This window comes from Rattus rattus, chromosome 5 (assembly GCF_011064425.1).
Source record: "Rattus rattus isolate New Zealand chromosome 5, Rrattus_CSIRO_v1, whole genome shotgun sequence".
Taxonomy (NCBI): domain Eukaryota; kingdom Metazoa; phylum Chordata; class Mammalia; order Rodentia; family Muridae; genus Rattus; species Rattus rattus.
The window spans coordinates 65,342,638-65,361,953 of NC_046158.1; the positions used below are offsets into that span (position 1 = coordinate 65,342,638).

General features: G+C 48.5%; 2 protein-coding genes across 8 annotated transcripts in view; both read right to left on the reverse strand.

Annotated features, from left to right (window-relative positions):
* Madd (MAP kinase activating death domain) overlaps positions 1-7,436 on the reverse strand; it is a 44,936-nt gene extending 37,500 nt beyond the window's left edge. Inside the window, exons 1-6 of the mRNA XM_032903657.1 lie at positions 7,186-7,436; positions 3,866-4,008; positions 2,753-3,349; positions 1,858-2,161; positions 1,256-1,387; positions 752-865 (exon numbers count right to left, since the gene is read on the reverse strand). Coding sequence (XP_032759548.1) covers positions 752-865; positions 1,256-1,387; positions 1,858-2,161; positions 2,753-3,349; positions 3,866-3,924 — 1,206 coding nt within the window. The 5' untranslated portion in view covers positions 3,925-4,008; positions 7,186-7,436. The remainder of the gene's footprint in view (positions 1-751; positions 866-1,255; positions 1,388-1,857; positions 2,162-2,752; positions 3,350-3,865; positions 4,009-7,185) is intronic.
* An 81-nt stretch (positions 7,437-7,517) lies between these two features.
* Positions 7,518-18,114, reverse strand: Nr1h3 (nuclear receptor subfamily 1 group H member 3). 7 transcript variants are annotated; one of them, XM_032903652.1, is made up of 10 exons: positions 18,042-18,114; positions 16,570-16,649; positions 15,568-15,750; positions 14,787-15,053; positions 14,204-14,412; positions 13,927-14,106; positions 13,650-13,749; positions 9,249-9,362; positions 8,984-9,078; positions 7,518-8,804 (listed from the first exon to the last, which is right to left on the reverse strand). In XM_032903652.1, exons 2-10 carry the CDS (start codon positions 16,610-16,612, stop codon positions 8,658-8,660), a joined length of 1,338 nt encoding a protein of 445 aa, XP_032759543.1. In that variant the 5' UTR covers positions 16,613-16,649; positions 18,042-18,114; the 3' UTR covers positions 7,518-8,657. The 7 variants fall into 7 exon arrangements, with proteins under 7 accessions (XP_032759543.1, XP_032759544.1, XP_032759540.1 ...); XM_032903653.1 differs by lacking the exon at positions 18,042-18,114 and adding an exon at positions 17,879-18,030; XM_032903649.1 differs by lacking the exon at positions 18,042-18,114 and adding an exon at positions 17,872-18,030.
* Positions 18,115-19,316: the final 1,202 nt, after the last annotated feature.

A 19,316-nucleotide genomic window follows, 5' to 3' on the forward strand; every position in this document is an offset into this window, starting at 1 on the left:
AGACTTTTATTTTATTTTTAATCATGTGTAGGTCTGTGTGTCTGCACGTGGGTATGCACATGTGTGCAGATGCTAGCAGAAGCTGGAGGCATCAAATCCGAAGCTGGAGATAGAGAGGGCTGGGAGCCACCTGCTGTGGGTGCTGGGATGTGAATGCAAGAGCAGGAAGTGCTCTTAACTGCTGAGCCATCTCTGTAGCCCCTACACTTACTTTCCATTTCTCTTCTTATTGCATTTATTTATTTGTATTTGGAGGGAAGAGGCATTCCATGTCACATGTGTGGAGGACAGAGGACAACTTTCCACCATGTGGGCTCTGGGGGTTGAACTCAGTTTGTCTGAATTGGGGGCAAGTGCCTTTCCCTGTTAAGCCATTTATTTTCCTAAAATTTAATAATGAACACATAGTGAGCTTTCTACAAGAGGTTTAATATACTCACATCACTGATTATGCTAATATAATTTTAAATGTGTGCTGGAAAACAGCTTCCGACTTGAAATATATAGGAAAACTGGTACTTGATTATATACACTTTACAGAGTGACATATACAAACGTCACAGTCTATGGCTCGTGGAGCATGTAGGAAGAGCTCTTTATTCTGGAAAGACTGAACTCTATAACCGGTCCGCCCAATAAAGTCAAAGCAGCACTAGAAAAATGTGTTTTAATGAGTGCTACAATAGAAATAGTCCGGAAGAAGGCTTAGGACTAAACTGGGTTTAGAACAAGACCCTCCTGAATGCCTCACCCTGTTGCTGTCCAGATCCACCAGCCACACGTCATCAGGCATTTTGAAGTCTAGCTTATAGAGGAAGAAGCTGGCAGGAACTCCAATGATATATGGGGTTGGAGCCAAGAGTAGCTGTGGAAAAGATAAAAGAGGATAAGGAACAGAGACAAGACCTATTGTGAGCACTTAAGTCAGAACTTCTCTAGATAAGGAAATTCAGACAATTCCTTTCGCAAAAATATCTGCAGGTGGATGTATTGCGAAATTTAGAATCTTTCAGATTTTAGAAAGGTAACAATACACTTCAGTATATTAATGCCTACCGCACCATAGCAAGGAATCCATAATCGCTAACCGTTACAAACAGAAACCAAAAATGCCATAGTTTTACTATAGAATCAGCGCAAATCCATCCAAAATTTCAAACTAGTGAGTTCAGCGTGATAGAGGAGCAGTGCTGACTAATGGCTTCTTCCCTCAAGAGCCAGGGACAGTGCAGCAGGAAGACACCTTGAGACTCACCTGCTCTGCCGAAGCCATGCAGGTAGGAAGCAGCGGGATGACAGGGAACATGTACTCCAGGGGGTAGATCATTGCCACAAACGCCATCACAGACATGGAGAGTGCGTTGTAGTCTCGAGACTGTAGCACCACCTGCCATGGGTACACCATAAATCGCTCAGCAGGGTAAACCAAGGTTTGCTAGGAAACGGCTCCCAGCAAGCTCTCCAGTTTAATTTAAGGCTCACCAAGCCTACAACTGCAGCTTATCTCAGCAATCACCATGGCTCCAGTCCCCGCCCTGCCAGTCACCTTCCAACCCAAACACGGTAGTAATCCTCTCTTGAAACACTTACGTTCTTAGTTCTCCAGTCCCTGTCCTAGGACCACACACTGGAACTGATATCCCCAGATAATTAACTCCGTCTAACAAAGAACTCAACTAAGCATTCCACATGACATCAACATTCTAATTCAACTCACGTACCAAATACCTGCTATCTACCTGCCATCACATTACCTCCTAGGAATAAAAAAAAGAAAAGGACACACTTCCTGGTTCTCAACAGACTCATGTATGACCTAGCTCTCTTCTAGAAGGGTCCACAGAGCTGGCCTCTCACCTTGTGCTCCAACAGGATGCAGGTTAGCACCTGAAGACAAGCATCTACACCCAGAAGTTCCAAGGGAAGGTGAAGAGGGAAATCTACAAGGGTGAACCGGGATGGATCTGGAAGAGCAAATGTCAGGGCCTGCTGCACTTCCTGGGGTAGGACCTCAATGTCCACTCGCTTCTGCCCAGAGACAGGCACCGGGGAGCGTAGCAACCGATAGATCCAGGCCTCGATCTCTCGAAGGTCATGCAGAAGGGCACTGGACTTCTCCTCCACTAGCAGTGATCCAGTAAAGATTCGCCACATGGTGTCCCTAAGGAACACATGGGGAGACTCAGACACAGAAGCAATATCGGCTGATACCACTGCAACCCGATAAAACCATCAATTACACCTCAGTGATAACAGGGAGAGGAGTATTAGTAGGGAAGCCCGCTAAGCTCAGGTGGGACCAGAGGGGATATATGATGACAAAAACGGGTGTAGGTGGTATGTGATGGAACCCAAGGCCATGTTCACATCAAACTTCTTGGCATTTCTTGAAACACAGCTACAGTACTAAGGCCAGTGCTCAGCAATCTTTACATTGGTACTAAATTGTTTAAACAGTCCTAAAGGGGCTGAAGAGATTTCTTTCTTTTCTTTTTAAGATTTATTTTCTATATGTGAGTACTCTGTCGCTGTCTTCAGACACACCAGAAGAGGGAGGACATTGGACCCCATCACAGATGGTTTCGAGCCACCTGCTGGGAAATGAACTCAGGACCTCTGGAAGAGCAGTCAGCGCTCTTACCTGCTGAGCCATCTCTCCAGCCCTAGAGGAAATCTCTTTTCCTCTCACAAACTAATCGTGTTAATCTCTTAACGTTTTCCCTTTCATCCGAGCATAAGCAGCAAACCGTACCTTTGTACACCTCGAGGGATGCCCGGTTTCTTGCCTAGGAGCCGTTCACTACAGCAGTCTACCAGACGTTTGAGAGTATACAGACACTCTCTGAAGGTAGAGAAGAAAGGGTAGTGGCTAAGCACACACAGGGATGTCAGAGTACTGTTTCGGGAGCGGCTGCCCGCTTTTGCCCTACGTTTGCCCCGAGGAGACTGGTTTACGTCAGGAGTGGAGTCAGCACTAGGAGGCTGCAAGGTTGAGCCACTCTCTGAGCTCTCGGTGGCGGCCTCTTCTGAGGCACAGGGGGCATGAGCTCCTTCCTTCCCACGGGGTCCTGCTCCGCCTTCTGCCTTTTCCTTTGGCATTCGCTTTTGGAAGGAACGGTAGAAGTTGACACAGATGCCATAACGGGTGACTCCAGTGTCCTTATCGGTTAGGGTGAAGACAAAAGAGGTATCATCTCGGAGGCTCATGCGCCGTTGCCGCACGCTCAGACATCCCTCTGGCTGGCAGAAGAACACCACGTCTGGGGGCAGGGGAAACTCCGGGTGGTCCTCTAGTGGGTACCTCCGCAGAAGTTCAGGAGTCTGAGCCACGCTGTCACTGCTTGGATGCCTGAAGGACAGAGAGGCACACTCAGCAGCCGGACAGCATATAACACACCATCACACTTGAGCCACACTCAACAAATGGAGCTCAAAGGTACTTTAGGATAGAGTTTGGCTGGCAGACTAAACAAAGTACACGCTGTCACGAAGACACTACCCTGAGAGTTTCAACAAGAAAATCATCGCTAACACCTAAAGATGGTCAGCACCTTAGCAGAAGAAAAATCACCATAAAAATGTAGGCAGATAGAGAAATACAGGGTGCTTTTCCCCTTTTTACAAACTGTGGAAACTTGGCTATAAAGAATATATTTGCTCAAAACCCATAAGGCATGAGTTAAAATAATTTAGCATGTGATTATTTATGAGGGGCAGCCTGCACAAAGTAGAGCATAAAACACATAACAAGAACTCAAGGCGATAGGAAAGGGCAAGATATTCAAAGCAACGTGATAAAGTCTGGGAATAACAAGGCATTGTGGCTGCCTCAGAGAACAAGGCGGTTGTCGGTCTTCTTGGTTACCTGGCCCCTACGATCACTAGATAGTCAAGTAACCGAGGGCAGAACTTCTTTTGCACCATGGTTCCGATGTATCAGTTCATCGCAGAGAGACTTCAGGGCACTGAGCAAGGAGTCAGCGTTCCCGGGAGGAATCTTGATAAAATCTGAAAATCCAATAGGGGAAAAGTGCTGATAAACATCTAGTGCTATGCCCAAGGGAATCATCCTTCTCAGGTTCACCTCGGCAAGGGGCAGAGGTCAGAGGCCTTCCACTTTGATACTCACGGTAGAATCTGACACTTGCTGTGCCCGGTGATTGTCTAGGTGTACGGGCTTCCAGGATCAAATTTCAAACGGAATAGGGTTGAGGATGTAGCTTAGTGACCAAGGACTTAATCTAGTATGGATGGGGCCCTGGTTTCAATCCTCAGCACCACGAAAAGGAGAAGAGGAGTTGAAGAAATAGTGGCACAGACTACTAACTAGCTCATTTCCAGCCTAGTTTCTGGGACTCTGTTTCTGAAAAACAGACCTAGACAGTCTAAGCTAGATTGAACAATTGTAACAAAAAAGTCACTTTCAGGACTACTCCAGGGGCGATTAAGATAAAAACAGTCTTTGTCCAGCACTAATCTGTGCTCTTCCGTCTAGGTGGAAATCTAATCATTCTGTCTCACTGAGCAGTATTCAGCCTGATGTCTAACTATCATACAGACTTTCCGGGTAACTGCACTCAGACAGCAACAACAGCTGGATACTGTAGTCCACCAGCTTTCTCACTTCAAGGTAGAAAGGGGGCCCGCAGCTACTGCTGCTTCCTCTGCCCTTGGTGCTGAACCATAGCTCTTGTCTATTCTGGTCAGAGTCAGTAATGCAATACGTTCCCATGAGTCCTGGGCGTTCTCTATCTTGCGGGTATTATGAATTAGGGACTGAAAATACCAGGGTTTCTGCAAATATATGGGACGTGTTTAAGGGAATTTCTAAACATATTAGGAATCAATTATTTCCTGGGGGCCAGAGAAATGGCTCAGCAGTTACAAGCACTCATGGCTCCTCCAGAAGGTTCAGCTCTGAATACTGGCACTGGATGGCTCACCCCTGCTGTAGTGCTAGTTCCAGGTAAACTGTCTATATTTCTCATTAGATTTTCATATACTTCTAAATAAAATGTTTCACTCTTGTATAGGGCATTTCCAGTGCTCCAAGATTTTGCTTTTATGACCTCACTGAGACTTTGTTCACTGTATACACACACACACACACACACACACACACACACATATGTACCCATAAACACACTCTTCATTTGCCTCGTACACTCCCATACTACAGACATAGATATTGCCTGTGCTGAAGGTACTACTTGATCTAGATAATTAGTTCTTTTTTTTTTTTCCTCCTCGACCCTAAAACAAGACCTATTTACAATACCTCTGGTGTCCTCAAAATACTGTTCCCTCTTTCCCCCTTGCTCCCAATAGAGGACCCATAGGTAATAGGATTCAGTTTTGTCTCCATAGCGACTCTGGCTCCCAGAACTATTTATAGCAGAGCCATGGCCCCTCCCCTGCTTGGTGACCGAACAGTGCTAGCAGCTGCTACTCCAAACTCAGCCATGGTCCACAGCACTTCATCCTCCCTAACCCTGGGTATGCCAATTCCACGGACAGCACCTACTAAGAATCAGGTTATCTCCACTACTGTCTGTGTTCAATTTTATTTTTAATCCCACGTTCAGCTTTTAATAGAAAGAGCTCTTCACCACCAAGTTCTGAGCATGCCACACATTCAGTCATTTCTGAGATTCATCGCTCTTAATAATCCTAAGCAAACCCTCTGGTTCTCCCAACTGCATGAACATATTGCAAAAGTGGAGCACCTTCACAGAGCTGAGCTCCCTTCCTAAGAGAAACGAAGCTATGAAATGGGACACAGGCAAAAAACATTCTGCATTCTCTACAGACGGATCTACCTACAAGCAAGCTAGATTGAGCTCTGTATCACAGCACCTTACCATAAGACAGAATTTGTAGAACCAGAAGCTGGGTCTTAAATACAGGTTTACACTGAAAACCAGAAGCATCTTCTGGCTAAAATCCCCCCCCCACAAAAAAAATAGTGGGCTCTGAAGCTTTCTCTTACTAGTAAATTCGTTATGGGGCCTCTCTAGTGCTAGTGAGATGAAGCTTCCCTCCAAGTTCAAGTCAATTGCCATATTCCACAGTTCTCCTTTCAGAGCTGCAAGAACCCAAGACCTTGGGACCATCCTAGCTACCAGTGGTCAGATGTAGTTTTAGCCTCAATTCTTATCTCATCAATACCCACTGACTACAGGTACTCAGGCTACAAAGATAATCAACACTGTCCTTCTCCGCCTTCCCCACAGACTCTAAATCCTCTACCACCACCTATAACTCAGTCTTCACAACCAACCAGGCCTGGACGCTGTCTCTTGCTTCAATCTTATTCACTAATGTAAAGCTCCTAGCTCCTGTCCTGCTCTAGTCCAAATCTCTAAATGCACACCTTGCTGCTATCCTACATCACCACTCACGTCTAGAGTCCACGGACTTTTAGGTAATCTCTGCCTTTTCAGCCTACAACGGCCATGCTACCAACCCTGTGGATTTGTCCCTCATTTGGGGGGAGGATCTCATACTAAAAACCACAAGAACCCGACCCAAGGACGGTATGACATCTTTGCTGACGTGAGCACAACGGGAGGCTTCCTCTCCTTCCTCCTCCTCCCCAGGCAGTGACCTTGCAAGCTCATCAACAGACTGGTCCAGCATGGGGGAGAACTGGAGCAATGAAGCCACCGATGGTTAGGACTGAGGAAGGAGGAGCGAGCACGAGGGAGAATTGAGCTGCGGGAGGATGGAAAAGGGAGCGGTTGCAGAAAATAATTAAATGGTGTGCCTAGTCTTCAGCAAGCCAATATTGAAGGATGAAATGTAAATATATAAGTATATTTTAGAGAACCAAACGTGGTTCTCCAAACGTTGATCAAAAATAAGGCGTGCGCACGCACGCGCACACGCGCCAGGCGCTGGTGCCTACCTCGGGCCCGGGGCTGGACAGCTCTGCCCGCCCCCTCACCTGCTGGACAGCTCCTCGCCCCCACCCGGGAACCCGCCTCGCGGGCCCGCAGCCCACCAGTCGCGCGGCCGCTCCGCATCGACCCCCGCCTCACTTTCTCAGCAGGCTCCACGCCCCCTCGCGCTCGCTCCTTCAGGGCCGCCTCAGAGACCCTTTCCTCCTGGAACCGCTTTTCCTCTCAGGCGCTACTTTCCCCTCAAAGACCCACACAGGGCTCCAGACCGCACGCGCTCCCCTACCTACTCTCCGAGGAACCTGCCAGGCCCGCCGGACGTCTCCGAACCGCGAAGCGCCCGTCGCTTCCTAGCCCAGCGCCGCGGCGAGCGGGCGCCAGTTCCGCGTCTGCACCGGGGGGCGCGTACCACTCAGACCTGATGCCGGAGGGGGAGGCTGAGGGGGCTGGGGCGGTACCATTCGCCGCCCGGGGGACGGGGCTGCACCAAGTGGAACCCAGGGAGGAAAGTCGGCTACGCACACACCTATCGCTGTGGGAGTGGGAACGGGATGGGAAGCACTGGGCCAGCCCAGTGCAGGTAGGTGTCAAGGGGAGGACCCAAAGGAATACATTTTGTTTTGGTTGCTCGAACAGCTTTTAATTCGGCTTGGGTATAGAGTCCGTCTTGAAGAAATGGTGATCAATCCGAAAATACTTCGCAAGATAAACTGCCTCTAAGACTTTCTGACAGTTTATCCAAATCTTATCTGGCTCCCCCTGCACGCTGTTTGGATGTGCCCAGCCTCCCGGGCTGGAAGGCCAACTTGCCTGAAGGTGGAATCTACCAAGTCGGGATGGCGGGGGGAGCACTTCGGGAAGGAGCTGCCAGGGTATTACCTACACCAAGGTAGGGGAACGAGAACCGTGCCGCGATGCCCTCTGGGAAATGGAGTCCAGTCCTTTTGACAACTCAAACATTTGTCATCCTCCACTGGCCTACGGAGACTTTTCTTCGAGTTCCACAGGGCCCAGAGCCCAAAGAGAAGTATTACCGGGCCCTGGGTCTTTAAGTCTGTACTCTTTTTCGGATGCCAATGGAAAAAGTAAGACAATTTATCCACACACGTGAAGTGTACGGCTGAGTTATTGCTGAAGATCCAACTCCTCCCCTCACAGAAAGAGCACCTGCTCCTACCTGGGTCATTAAAGGGGAAGGAGCACCGAAGCCGCGGGCCTAGTGAATAAAAGCTGTCTGTAGTTTGCCTCTCTCCTCTGAGTCTGGAGGCAGAGCCTAACAGACACAGGCTTCCTCTGACACGGCAGCACCCCGACACTCAATCTAGAAATTTGCTTCCCTAGTTCTATATTCATCTTGGCCTTCCTGTTTCAAGTGCCAGATCTATTGGTGAAGCAGCCTGAGGCACTTAGAGCCAAGCCACAGAGTGATAGTGGAGAATTTCTTTGGGGCACCATGAGGAAAAACAGGAAGTGGTAGAGGCAGGATGGGCAGGGCCCTGAAGAACCCTGCACAAAGTGGCTCTCCTGGCTAGTTTATTTGGTTGGGTCAACAAGGCTTTCAGATGGCATACAACGTTAGTAGGTCCCCAACTGCCCAGCAGCCACAAAACACCCAACCCTTTGACTCTCCTTAGTGCCATGCAAGGGTCTCTTTCACCCAGCGCCCAGGAATGTTTGCCCTCCTCAGTCTGCTCCACCTCTAGGAAGCAGTCAGTAAGCTTCAGCTGCGTGGCCAACACAGAGGACACGGAGAAACAGTCATTCGTGGACATCCCAGATCTCGGAGAGCAGAGGGGGAAGTTTTTTGTCCTGCAGGCGAAGTGCAAACACTTGCTCTGAATGGACGCTGCTCAAAGTCCGGAGGCTCACCAGCTTCATTAGCATCCGTGGGAACATCAGTCGGTCCTGGGGGTGTGGGGGGGAAGTCTAGTTGTTGCTCTTCCCCAGAAAAGGTGAGGCAGGGCGGGGAGATTGTTAGAGACGCAGGAATTATCATGCTAGGTGGAGGCAGGATTCTTGAAAGAAAGTGGGTATCAGAAAATGGGCCTGAAGAGCGGAAGAAAAAGATACCGAGGGAGACTCACGTGGGGGTGGTTGATGGAGACATAGGCATGCAGGGCCTCCACATATGTGTGTTGCAGTCTCTCTACTTGGAGCTGGTCCTGCACGTTGGGCCGGTCTATAAGTACCAACAGAGTTGAGGAGCAGATCTTGGTTCCATAACCCAAATCACAACTCCCCAAATAGGGACATGTCCCACCCAGCTCTCTCATCCACTGCAGGGACTATAGCTATAGCCCTCCTGGGCGAACGTCTCCCACTCGGTTCCCTCTTGCCCCTCCTCCATACCTGCAGAGAAGATGCTGATGGCTATGAGCAGAGCAAATTCAGCATCATTGAGTTGCAGTTCATTCATGGCTCTGGAGAACTCAAAGATGGGGTTAATGAACTCCACCTGCAGCCCTGGGGAAGAAGAAAGGAGGCTGCGGGTCGCGGCAGGAGCAGGAAGAACACCCTCCAACTCAACAACTCGGGGAGTAACTGCTAGGAAGTCACTAACAGGTCTCCAGGTTTCTGCCATTTCAGAACAAACTTCTAGGGCTGGAGAGATGGCTCAGTGGATAAGAGCACTGCCTGCTCTTTCAGAGGTCCTGCGTTCAATTCCCCGTAACCTCATGATGGCTCACAACCTTTATTTATACTGGGGTCTGATGCCCTCTTCTGGCATGCAGGCATCCATGCACACTCATATACATAAAATAAATAAAAGGCAGACAGACAGGCAGACAGACAGACAGGGCAGACAGACAGAACGAACAAGGTTCTAAGCTTCTCTAAGTCTCCTCCGTGAAGTTTGAGTCATGGTTGAATCTATCTAAGAAAGCTACTGAGCATGGTGGCACATGAAAGTAATTGAAAGGCCGATGCAAGAGGATTCCAAGTTCCAGTACTGTCTGGGCCTCATAGCAAGATCCTGTCTCAGAACAAAACAAAAAACACAGACCAAAAACAAAAACAAATATTTATTGTGACGATGGAATGGTTACTTGACCGTCAACTTGACAGAATGTAAAAATCACTTAGGAGACACAGCTCTAGGCAGGTCTGTGAGGGACTGGATAAAGCAAGTTGAGTACTGGCACTCACCAGTCCCTCCATTGCTGGCTGTGGATCCTGTGTGATCACCTCCATCTGCTGCCACCCTTTACCCCATGGCAGACCAGACCCTCAAACCAGGAGCCAACACTGCCCTTCTTCCTTAAGTTGCCTTTGCAGGTATTTTGTCATGGGGTCGGGACTCGTTATACAGACGGTTATATGATAAAGTATGCAGAAGGTTTAGCACAATGTCTGACACACAAAAACTGTTGAATTAGGCCAGGCGATGGTGCACTCCTTTAATCCCAGCACTGGGAGGCAGAGGCAGGTGGATCTCTGACTTTGAGACCAGCCTGGTCTACAGATGGAGTTTCAGGACAGCCAGGGCTACACAAACAAACCCTGTCTTGAAAAACAAAACAAAACAAAAAGTATTGAACTAAATGACAAGTCTACTATTAGGATTCTCAAGAGTGCCACATTTCTAAAAATATAGGTATCTCTGACTTTTGCTTATAGAGAAACCCTTTATAGAGGCCGGTAGGGATGGTGCTCTCCTTTAATGCTAGCACTCAGGAGGCAAAGGTAGACAGATCTCTTTGTGTTCAAGGTTAGCCTGGTCTACATAGTGGGTTCTAAGACACAGAGAAACCCTGACTCAAAAACAAAAACAAAAGAGAGGAGGAAAAGAAGGAAGAAGAAGAAGAGGAGGAAGAAGAGAAGAAAAAGAAAGAAAGAAACCCTTCTTGGCTTATCTGAATACTACAGTTACATTATCACATCCTGGAGAGAATACACTGTGGCCAAGGGCATGGACTGAGGTTCAAGACTGCCAGGATTTGACTCCCTTGAATTTACCATTGACTAAGCTGGGTGACTTGAGGTAAAATATTTAACCTGTCTGGCTCCTGTAGTCCCCATTTGTATTACATAGATAGTAATATTTACCTCATAAACTTTTTATTTTTATTTTTTTTTATTATTTATTTATTTATTTATTTATTTATTTATTTATTTATTTATTTATTTTTGGAGCTGGGGACTGAACCCAGGGCCTTGCGCTTGCTAGGCAAATGCTCTACCACTGAGCTAAATCCCCAAACCCCATAAACTTTTTAAAATAGTAAATAGTATATGTGATATCTACTGTGTTCATTAAATTTTTTTAGAAGACTACATCTTTGTGATAAGGTCTCAAGAAGCCCAGTCTGTCTTCAAATTCACTATGCAGCTGAGGATGGCCTTGGACTTCTGGTTCTCATGCCTCTCTATCTTGTTGAGCATCCACCACCATAACCATGTGGTGCTGAGAGTTGAAAACAGAACCTCATATAACTTAGGCAAAAACTCTACCAACTATGCTATATTCACTTCAGTTGAGTGTGTGTGTGTGTGTGTGTGTGTGTGTGTGTGTGAGAGAGAGAGAGAGAGAGAGAGAGAGACAGACAGACAGACAGACAGACAGACAGACAGACATAGCCCTTGGCTGTCCTGAAACTCACTATGTAGACCTGGCTGGCCCAGAACTCAGAGTTCTGTCTGCATCCACCTTCCAAATGCTGGGATTAAAAGTGCGTGCCACCATACCTGGCTTCTCTTAATTTCTGTTTTTGGGTTTGGGGTGGTTGTTGTTTTCTTCTAGTTTTGTGACAATGTCTTATAAAACCCCAGACTAGCCTCATACGCCCGATGTGGCCAAGGGTGGCTTTGAACTTGTGTATGTATGCATGTATGTGGGGAGGGGAGTGTACTTGCCCACGCATGCTCATGTGGAGGCCAACAGTCAACATCAGGTATCTTTCTCTATTGCTTTCTATTGATCTCCATATTTGTCTCCCAATTTAAAACAATAAGAACAAACCCCGACCTTAATAGACCAGTCTTCCTGCAGAGAAGACAATGAGCACCCAACAGCTTGAGCTGCAGCCTAGGCCTGGTACACACTTCTTCCATTCACACTGTCACCCTCTCCACCCCACACTGTTTTCCAGGCTTTCTCGGCTTTCTTTTAGCAACCATCTGCTATACTTTTCCATTCGAGGTTTCTTGATGAGTCACTTCCTGTAGCTTCCCCATGATGTGCACCAAGCATTGTGTGTTCATCTATTCAACAGACAAGCTCTGTTTTTATAGAGCATTTCTTGATGAAACTTTAAGCTACAAAATATGCCTTAAAAGTCCCTTCATACGAATAAAGAGAGAAGGTTCTAGAATTGAGTTGTCCTCCCGGGAGGGTCTGCTAATGCTGGCTGGAAGAACCCCTCAAATGAGATGGATCCACGTCATCAGTCAGCCATTGTGTGAGCAACACATGTGGATGTGCAACAGAAGGAGACTTGACATAACAGAATCTCCAGGGAAAGAAAAGGCAGGACACAAAAGTGAGAGAGAGAGAGAGAGAGAGAGAGAGAGAGAGAGAGAGAGAGAGAGAGAGAGAGAGAAACACAAGATAGTCAAACCAAGAAAAGATGGTTAAAAAGAGAAGAAAAAAGTAAAAAGAGACTTCTGTTCCTTTTCCCCCCAAGAACACACTGATAAAGTGAGAATTGAAAAACATGATGAAATCAAGATTGCTTAAATAAAGGAATCTTACAAATAGGTACAGATTCAGATAATGAAGTCCACAAATGCTGAAGAAACAGGAAGGGTCCACGAGAGAGGGTGTTCTGACAGAGGTAAGGGTTAAAAGAGTCTAAGGTAGCAACCATGTTTTGAGGGGAAGGTGCTTGTCAGCAAAGGGGGACAGAGGACAGGGGACAGGGGACAGGGCCATCGCATAGCTCACCAGGTACTAAGACATTAAGAAAATCAAAGAAACGCAAGAGGGTCTGACTGAGTCTTGCCCTTCCCTGCAATTAAGAAAGGCTTTCCTAGAAAACCCATATTGGGACAAGAGGCTCATGGGCTGGTCTGAGTCATCAAACACCAGTGAAAGCTTTATCAACTATGCCCTGAAACACAGCGCTAAGAACAGACTCATATTAGCTACATTTCACAGCCTGCTCTCTCGGCTGCCACTCTTCAGTCTCCCACAGACTTCTGTCCTTTCCCAGCTCCAGTCTCATAAACATCACTAACAGCTGTGAGAGGAGCTCAACTGCTTGGCCCTGAGCAAGCATCAGACCCCAGCACCAGTTTGAACTAATTCTTAACTAGCTCTCCTAGTCCGCATGTTTGTCATGCATCAACTCTAGTTCCACAGCTCACCAGGAAAGGGACAGAAAGAGTTTAAGGGTCAGGTGAGCCTGCATATCCTTAAAGAACATTATCTTTAAAAGGGTTCTTGCCTTTTGTCTGGTAAAAGGCCTGATAGGATAGTTTTCAAATTCTTTTCCTAGCTACATGTTTTTTAAATGTTGAGCACAAGCTCAGTTCAGAGTAGCACCTCCTCGCTACAGCAAGAATGATGGCCACTGCTCTGCCTTGCCTGGTCTCCACCAAGGAGATGCTTTCATCGACTCCTCAGACGCTTCGGTGGAGCGGGGTCTGTTTGGAGCGGTTGAAGTGGCTGATCAACATTCCAAACTCCTCTCTTGGAAAAACAAGTGGCATCTTCATTGTATAAGCACCCGAACCTCGGGCCCACTGCTCTCTAATCATGACGGGCACCATGGTGGAAAGCGCCAGCCCCCTGGCAGCGTCAGATCTCACCTGCTTTGGCAAAGTCTTCCCGGTTGTAACTGAAATCCTTGAGGAAGGTGATGCTCTCACTCCCAGGGTTGTACCTCCGCGATGTCTCCAGAAGCATCACCTGCACACAAGCAGCATCTTTCAGACAGGGACGAAGGGGCTGGTCTTGGTATGTGGCCCTTGAGAGGAAGCTGATTCCCTTTCCCAGTGGCTTGGACTCTCCAAGCTGGATATCTGGAGGTCCCCTATAGACAATCCTACTCTGTCTCTCCCTTCACCCCATTCCCTCTCCAGCCACCTCAATCGCAGAGGTCTTCAGCAAGGCGATCTGGTCCTCCCTGCTCAGCTGTAGGAAGCCAGGGAGCTGTTTGGCAAAGTCAACAATCTCCTGCACGGACACGATGGCCAGCTCAGTAAAGTGGGCAAAGCGCTGTTGGCGGGCTTCCCGGCTCTGAGGGTCGGGTGCAATGGGCCAAGGCTACCCAGGGTGGGCAAGGAAGACAAAAGGTAAACTGCTGTGAGTCAAGAAGTTAGCCGGTGCTTCAGGTACAGCCACCTCTCCCCAAGTCAAGTACCGTGACTCGAAGTCGGTCAGAGAAGGAGCGCCTGTTACACTGTTGCTGGGCAGCCACCAACTTCTCGATCATGCCCAGTTGTTCTGGGCTGAGCTGTGGCAGGACCTGGGGTGGTGAGGAAACCCTTGGGGACACCGATGTGGCTTGAGCCTGCTCCTCTTCTTGACGCTTCAGTTTCTTCAAGCGGATCTGTTCTTCTGATAAGACACCTAAAGACAGGGCCAGATGTGAGGTGGGAAGTACGCCAAGGGTGGGATGATGCTCCAGAAACAAAATGTGTGTAACAGCAAGGAGGATTGATTGATTGATTGATTGATTGATTTAGATTTAATTTCCAATACAGGGTCTCACTATGTAGCTTTTGGCTGTCCTGGAACTCACTATGTAGACCAGGCTGGCCTTGAACTCAGAGATCCACATTTGCCTCCCGATATTGGGACTAAAAGCATATGCCACTTTGGCTAGATAAGGAAGTTTTCATGCACACTCAGGAGATCCCTGCAAGGGTAAGCATCTGTCTGCCTTCACAGCAGGGCACCAATATTTCCCTGTCAGCTCTTCCCAGTCCCTGCCCTGCACTTACACTCCTCCCTCATGCCTGCCTGGCGGCATTTGCGAAGGCGACACTCCTGGCATTTCCGCCGCATGTAGGTGTCCATGGGGCAGTGGCCACCGCTGTGGCAAATGTAGCGTGCTCCCTTGATGACACTGCGGCGGAAGAATCCCTTGCAGCCCTCGCAGCTCAGCACATTGTAATGGAAGCCAGAGGCCTTGTCCCCACATACACTGCACAGCTCGTTCCCCAGCATTTTGGGGGCTGGCCCCTTTTTCCGCTTCTGTGGACGAAGTTCTGGATAAAGACACAGGTTTAATGTTCTCCCTCCTTGGTTGCTCCTAGCAAGGCACTCTTCATTCCCTTCCCTTCACTGAATGATATTCTTTCTCATTCATTCATATTCTCTCTCTGACTCATGATACATACATAGCCTTTGAACTCCTGGGCTCAAATGCTCTTGTCTCAGCTTCCAGAGTAGCTGAGATTACCAAAACATGTCGCGATGCCTGGCTTAATCTATTATAACAATTGCTGTCCTTTACCAAGGACTATAATGTCCTAAGTTCCCCACGAGCTCTTTATAAGTATTGATCCTTAACACGATCATAAGGATTAATTTCACTTCATAGGCAGGGAGACTGAGGCTCAGAAACACCTAAGATATGGACGCAGGTCATACCAAAGTCATTCAGGTCCAGCTGGCCCCGAGCATTTAGACTTAGTTGTGACATTAGAAAGCAAAGAGCCCCAGAGGTCCCCTCCCTGATCTAGGGAGACTTTACCTTCTCCAAATCCAGGTGGTTCTTACCTGTAGGCTCTGGGAGGGTCTCTGCCCTGGGGAGCAGGGCTGTAGGCTCTGATGACTCCAACCCTATCCTTAAAGCACCCCCAGTTGATTGGGGCATCCTGGCTTCCTCCCTAAGGATGCAAGTGTTGCCTCCCTGGTCTCCTGCATCTTGAGGTTCTGTCTTCCACAGCTCCGTTGCAGAGTCTGAGCCCAAGAGAAGCACAGGGGAGTGGGTATGGGTTCAGGTCCTATTCAGACTCCATCCCCAAGTGTCTCGGCTAGGAAACTACAAACTCAACTCTGCCCTTAGAAGGCAGCAAGCTAGCCAGGCATGGTGGCGCACATCTTTAATCCCAGCACTTGAGAGGCAAAGGCAGTGGATCTCTGAGTTTAAGGGCAGGCAGCCTGGTTTACAGAGTAAGTTCTAGGACAGCCACTCTACACAGAAAAACCCTGTCTCAAAGAAAACAAAGGAAAAACAAAAGAGAAGGCAGCTAAGTCACAGCCTATGATTTCAGATTCCAGTATTCTGTTGGATCTAGGACTAGTGTCAGTCGCAGTCCTTTGCATACTAAGACTTCTTCCCCCCCAGAGACAGGGTTTCTCTGTGTAGCCCAGGCTGACCTTGAACTCACAGAGATCCAACTGCCTCTGCTTCCTGAATGCTGGGATTAAAGTAAAGGCATACACCACCACTGCCCAACTAGCACATCGAGATCTTAAATGAAGGCGCTAACTTTTGTCCCCTGGGGGATGAAGGAGGGCATCCATTTGCAGAATTCTGAAAGCCAGAGCCGTCTAAGCATGAGACATGTCAGTTTTCCCAGAAGAGCAAACCCAGACTGAGGGCTTCACTGATCAAGCACCAGAACCAGGGAAAAGGGTTTGAGCAACACTAAGAATAGATCTGGCTGTGCTTCTGAGGGGTGCTGGATGCAGGTAGGGGAGGGGGTTGATTCTTGAGGTAGGAGAGGAGCCAGAGGCCTGGGCTCTGGGGAGAAGGGGTTGAATAAAACAGCTTACCAGGAGAAACATCAGGCACTGGGGCCTCCAGCCACAAGGACATCTCTTCCCGGAGCCCTGGACATTACCAAGACACTGTCCTGCAGGAACGAGCCGGGTTACACTTTTCCAGATCTAGGCCTGGGCTCCCTTCTGTGCTGCCATTTATCTGTCCTCACACCCTCAGCTGACATTCACTTATCATGGATCAGCCGGTGAAGCCTTCTTTGTTATATCCCTACGAAGTCCGGATTTGCTTGTTTGTTTGTTTGTTTACTTGTCTTGTTTTTGGAAACAGGGTTTCTCTGTGTAGTTCTGACTGTCCTGAACTCTGTAAACCAGGCTAGCCTTGAACTCAGACTCAGAGATCCACCTGCCTCTGCCTCCTGAATGCCAGGATTAAAGGCCTGTGCCAGCATGGCCCTGTTGAAGTCAGGATATATACATATATATCTCCAGTTCTGGAGATTGAACCCAGGACTTCAGGCAGGCTAGGCAAATAGTCTGCCATTGAACTCTACAACCTCCACCCAGTCAGTTCTATTCCATTCTTAATCATTTTAAAGATAAGCAAACTAGGGCTTAAAGAGATGAAAGAATGTGCCTATAGACACACAGGTGGTAGAGCCAAGAGTAGAATCGTGACTTGTCTGCGTTCTCACCTTTGTTCTATCCCTCTCTGTACCCACCTCCAGGCTATGCGGAGGGTCCTTCCCTCTGCTCTGACATTAGGGTGAGCCAAAGTTGGCAGGACCGCAAGACTGGATCCAAGCTCACTCTATGAGTCTGTTTATTATCATCTTTTCCCTGCCGTTTCTGAAGCCCTAGCATAAAGTTCTCCTCTCAAGAATCTCGCCAATACAGTGCCTCCTCTTCCAGAACCCCTCCAGTTCTTCTGAGTCCTAGTAAAACTCTCCCCCTGCCCAGCATTATTCCTCACTGCTAAAATATCCTCCCATCACATCCCTCCCCCACCCAGATGCAAGGATACAGCCCCTCAACCACTAAGCGGACCCGCCGAATCTCCAGGCCACCAGACTTCCTGGCTGCGTAGTCTCTGGAGCCCCCTTGCTGGGAGAAGAGGGTGTTGCAGTACCCAGCCCTCGAGGCCGCAGCGGGCAGCCAGTGACTAGAACTGAGCGCACAGGGGCCAGCAAGGAGAAGCAATAAAGTAGGAAAAGGCTGAGGGGAGGGACTGCCAAGGGGTCCTTCCTCCTGGCGACCCAGGGCCCCTTTAGGCTCCCGCCCACGAGATAGCTTCCCCACCAGACTAACTCCTCCCCAGGCAGCCACCCTCTTAGCCGGCGCCACCCTGTCCCCTACCCTCTACCAAGACTGTCGCGTTTCCCCGCAGACCGGCCTAGTTCCATCTCTCCTTCCTCTCCTCACCCTGGAGGTTTGCTCTTACAGAAGGACTGCTTTCTCAGTCACCCCCACCCTAATCCCAGCAGCCTCCAGAGTCAGCGTTCCCTCCCCCCTCCTCCCATAGACACCTCGCGGAGCAAAGGTCCCGGCACGGCCCGGAATTGCGACACCAAGCCCCAGCCTGTGTTCCCAGCCTCCCTCCTCCCCTGCCTCTGGGAAGGCGCCAAGCTCTCCCCACTAGCCCCAGGACTGAGCCAAGCCGGTAGAACTCCAAGGGTGAAGTCAGGCAGGTGCTGGGCCTTCCAGTGAGTTTGTGTGTGGATGTCCTGAGGGGGACAGAGAAAGGAAGAGGCCAATAAAAAGAGGCCTGGGAGAGAAGCAGCCGCTAGCAACCCAGGGGCTAGTCCAGAATAGACACACACACACACACACACACACACACACACACACACACACACACACACACACACACACACACACAAAGATAAAGGAGGTCGCCTCATCTAGGGAACAGTCCCATCTGAGGTGGTGTCAAGATCTTCTGAATCTAAATAAAGCCATAGCTTTCCTGATTCCTTGATTCCTAGGACAAGAGATTCAGCCCTGGAGGAATATACCACACTTCACTGACTTAATCTCCCAAGGGGATCCAGCGCTGGTTTACAGAGGAAACACAGAAGAGACTATGTTTCTTTTTGTTGAATAAGTAAACAAACAAACAAGCAAGCAAACGTTTCTTTTATTTCACACATGTTAGCTTGAGTTAATTCCAACCCACCACGATCATTTCTCCTTTGGGTTCTGGGTTCAAACCTAGGGGTTTGCTAGGGGTTACAACCCAGGAAAGGCTATAATCTATGCTAGGAGAGCACTTCTTGGCTGAACTTTGCCCCATTCAACTATGCGTCTTGACTGAGCAAGTTAATGTCTCTGAACCTCTCTTTATCTTTAAAATGGGACGACGATGATGATGATGATAGTTTTACTACATATGATTAATGTCAGAATAAAAATCAAAATAGCGTGTCACAGTAATGTCCAAGGATGGGCAGGGGTTATCTTTCCTCTCCCAGTTCTGTTAGTGGTTTGTCTTCCCATAACCTTGAACCTGTGCATTGTCAACCTTTTGAATCTTTGTTGCCATAAACAGATCTCTCATTATCTCTTTGGTTCCTGAGGGCGGCTCCAGGAGGAAGGCAGTAAGAGTAAATAAATGCTCTGTTACAGAGGGCACTGATGCTTGTTTGTGAGCTTGCCCAAACACAGTGGCCAAATTGAGATCAGAATTCAGATGTCTTTTCTCCAGGCTCTCTGATTTTTTCTTCCTGTGTTTGAGTCCAGAACATTCTTGGGTCTGAAGATGGAAGAAGTCAGGAGTGGTGGTCAGCAGGGCTGGTGGTCAG

Coding starts and splice junctions, on each gene's coding strand:
- Nr1h3 (XM_032903652.1), bottom strand. CDS start 16,612: ATGTCCTTGTGGCTGGAGGCCCCAGTGCCTGATGTTTCTCCTG. Junction 9,079..9,248: donor CATCAGCATCTTCTCTGCAG/GTATGGAGGAGG, acceptor TGGTACTTATAG/ACCGGCCCAACGTGCAGGAC. Junction 8,805..8,983: donor TCTCCATCAACCACCCCCAC/GTGAGTCTCCCT, acceptor CCACACCCCCAG/GACCGACTGATGTTCCCACG.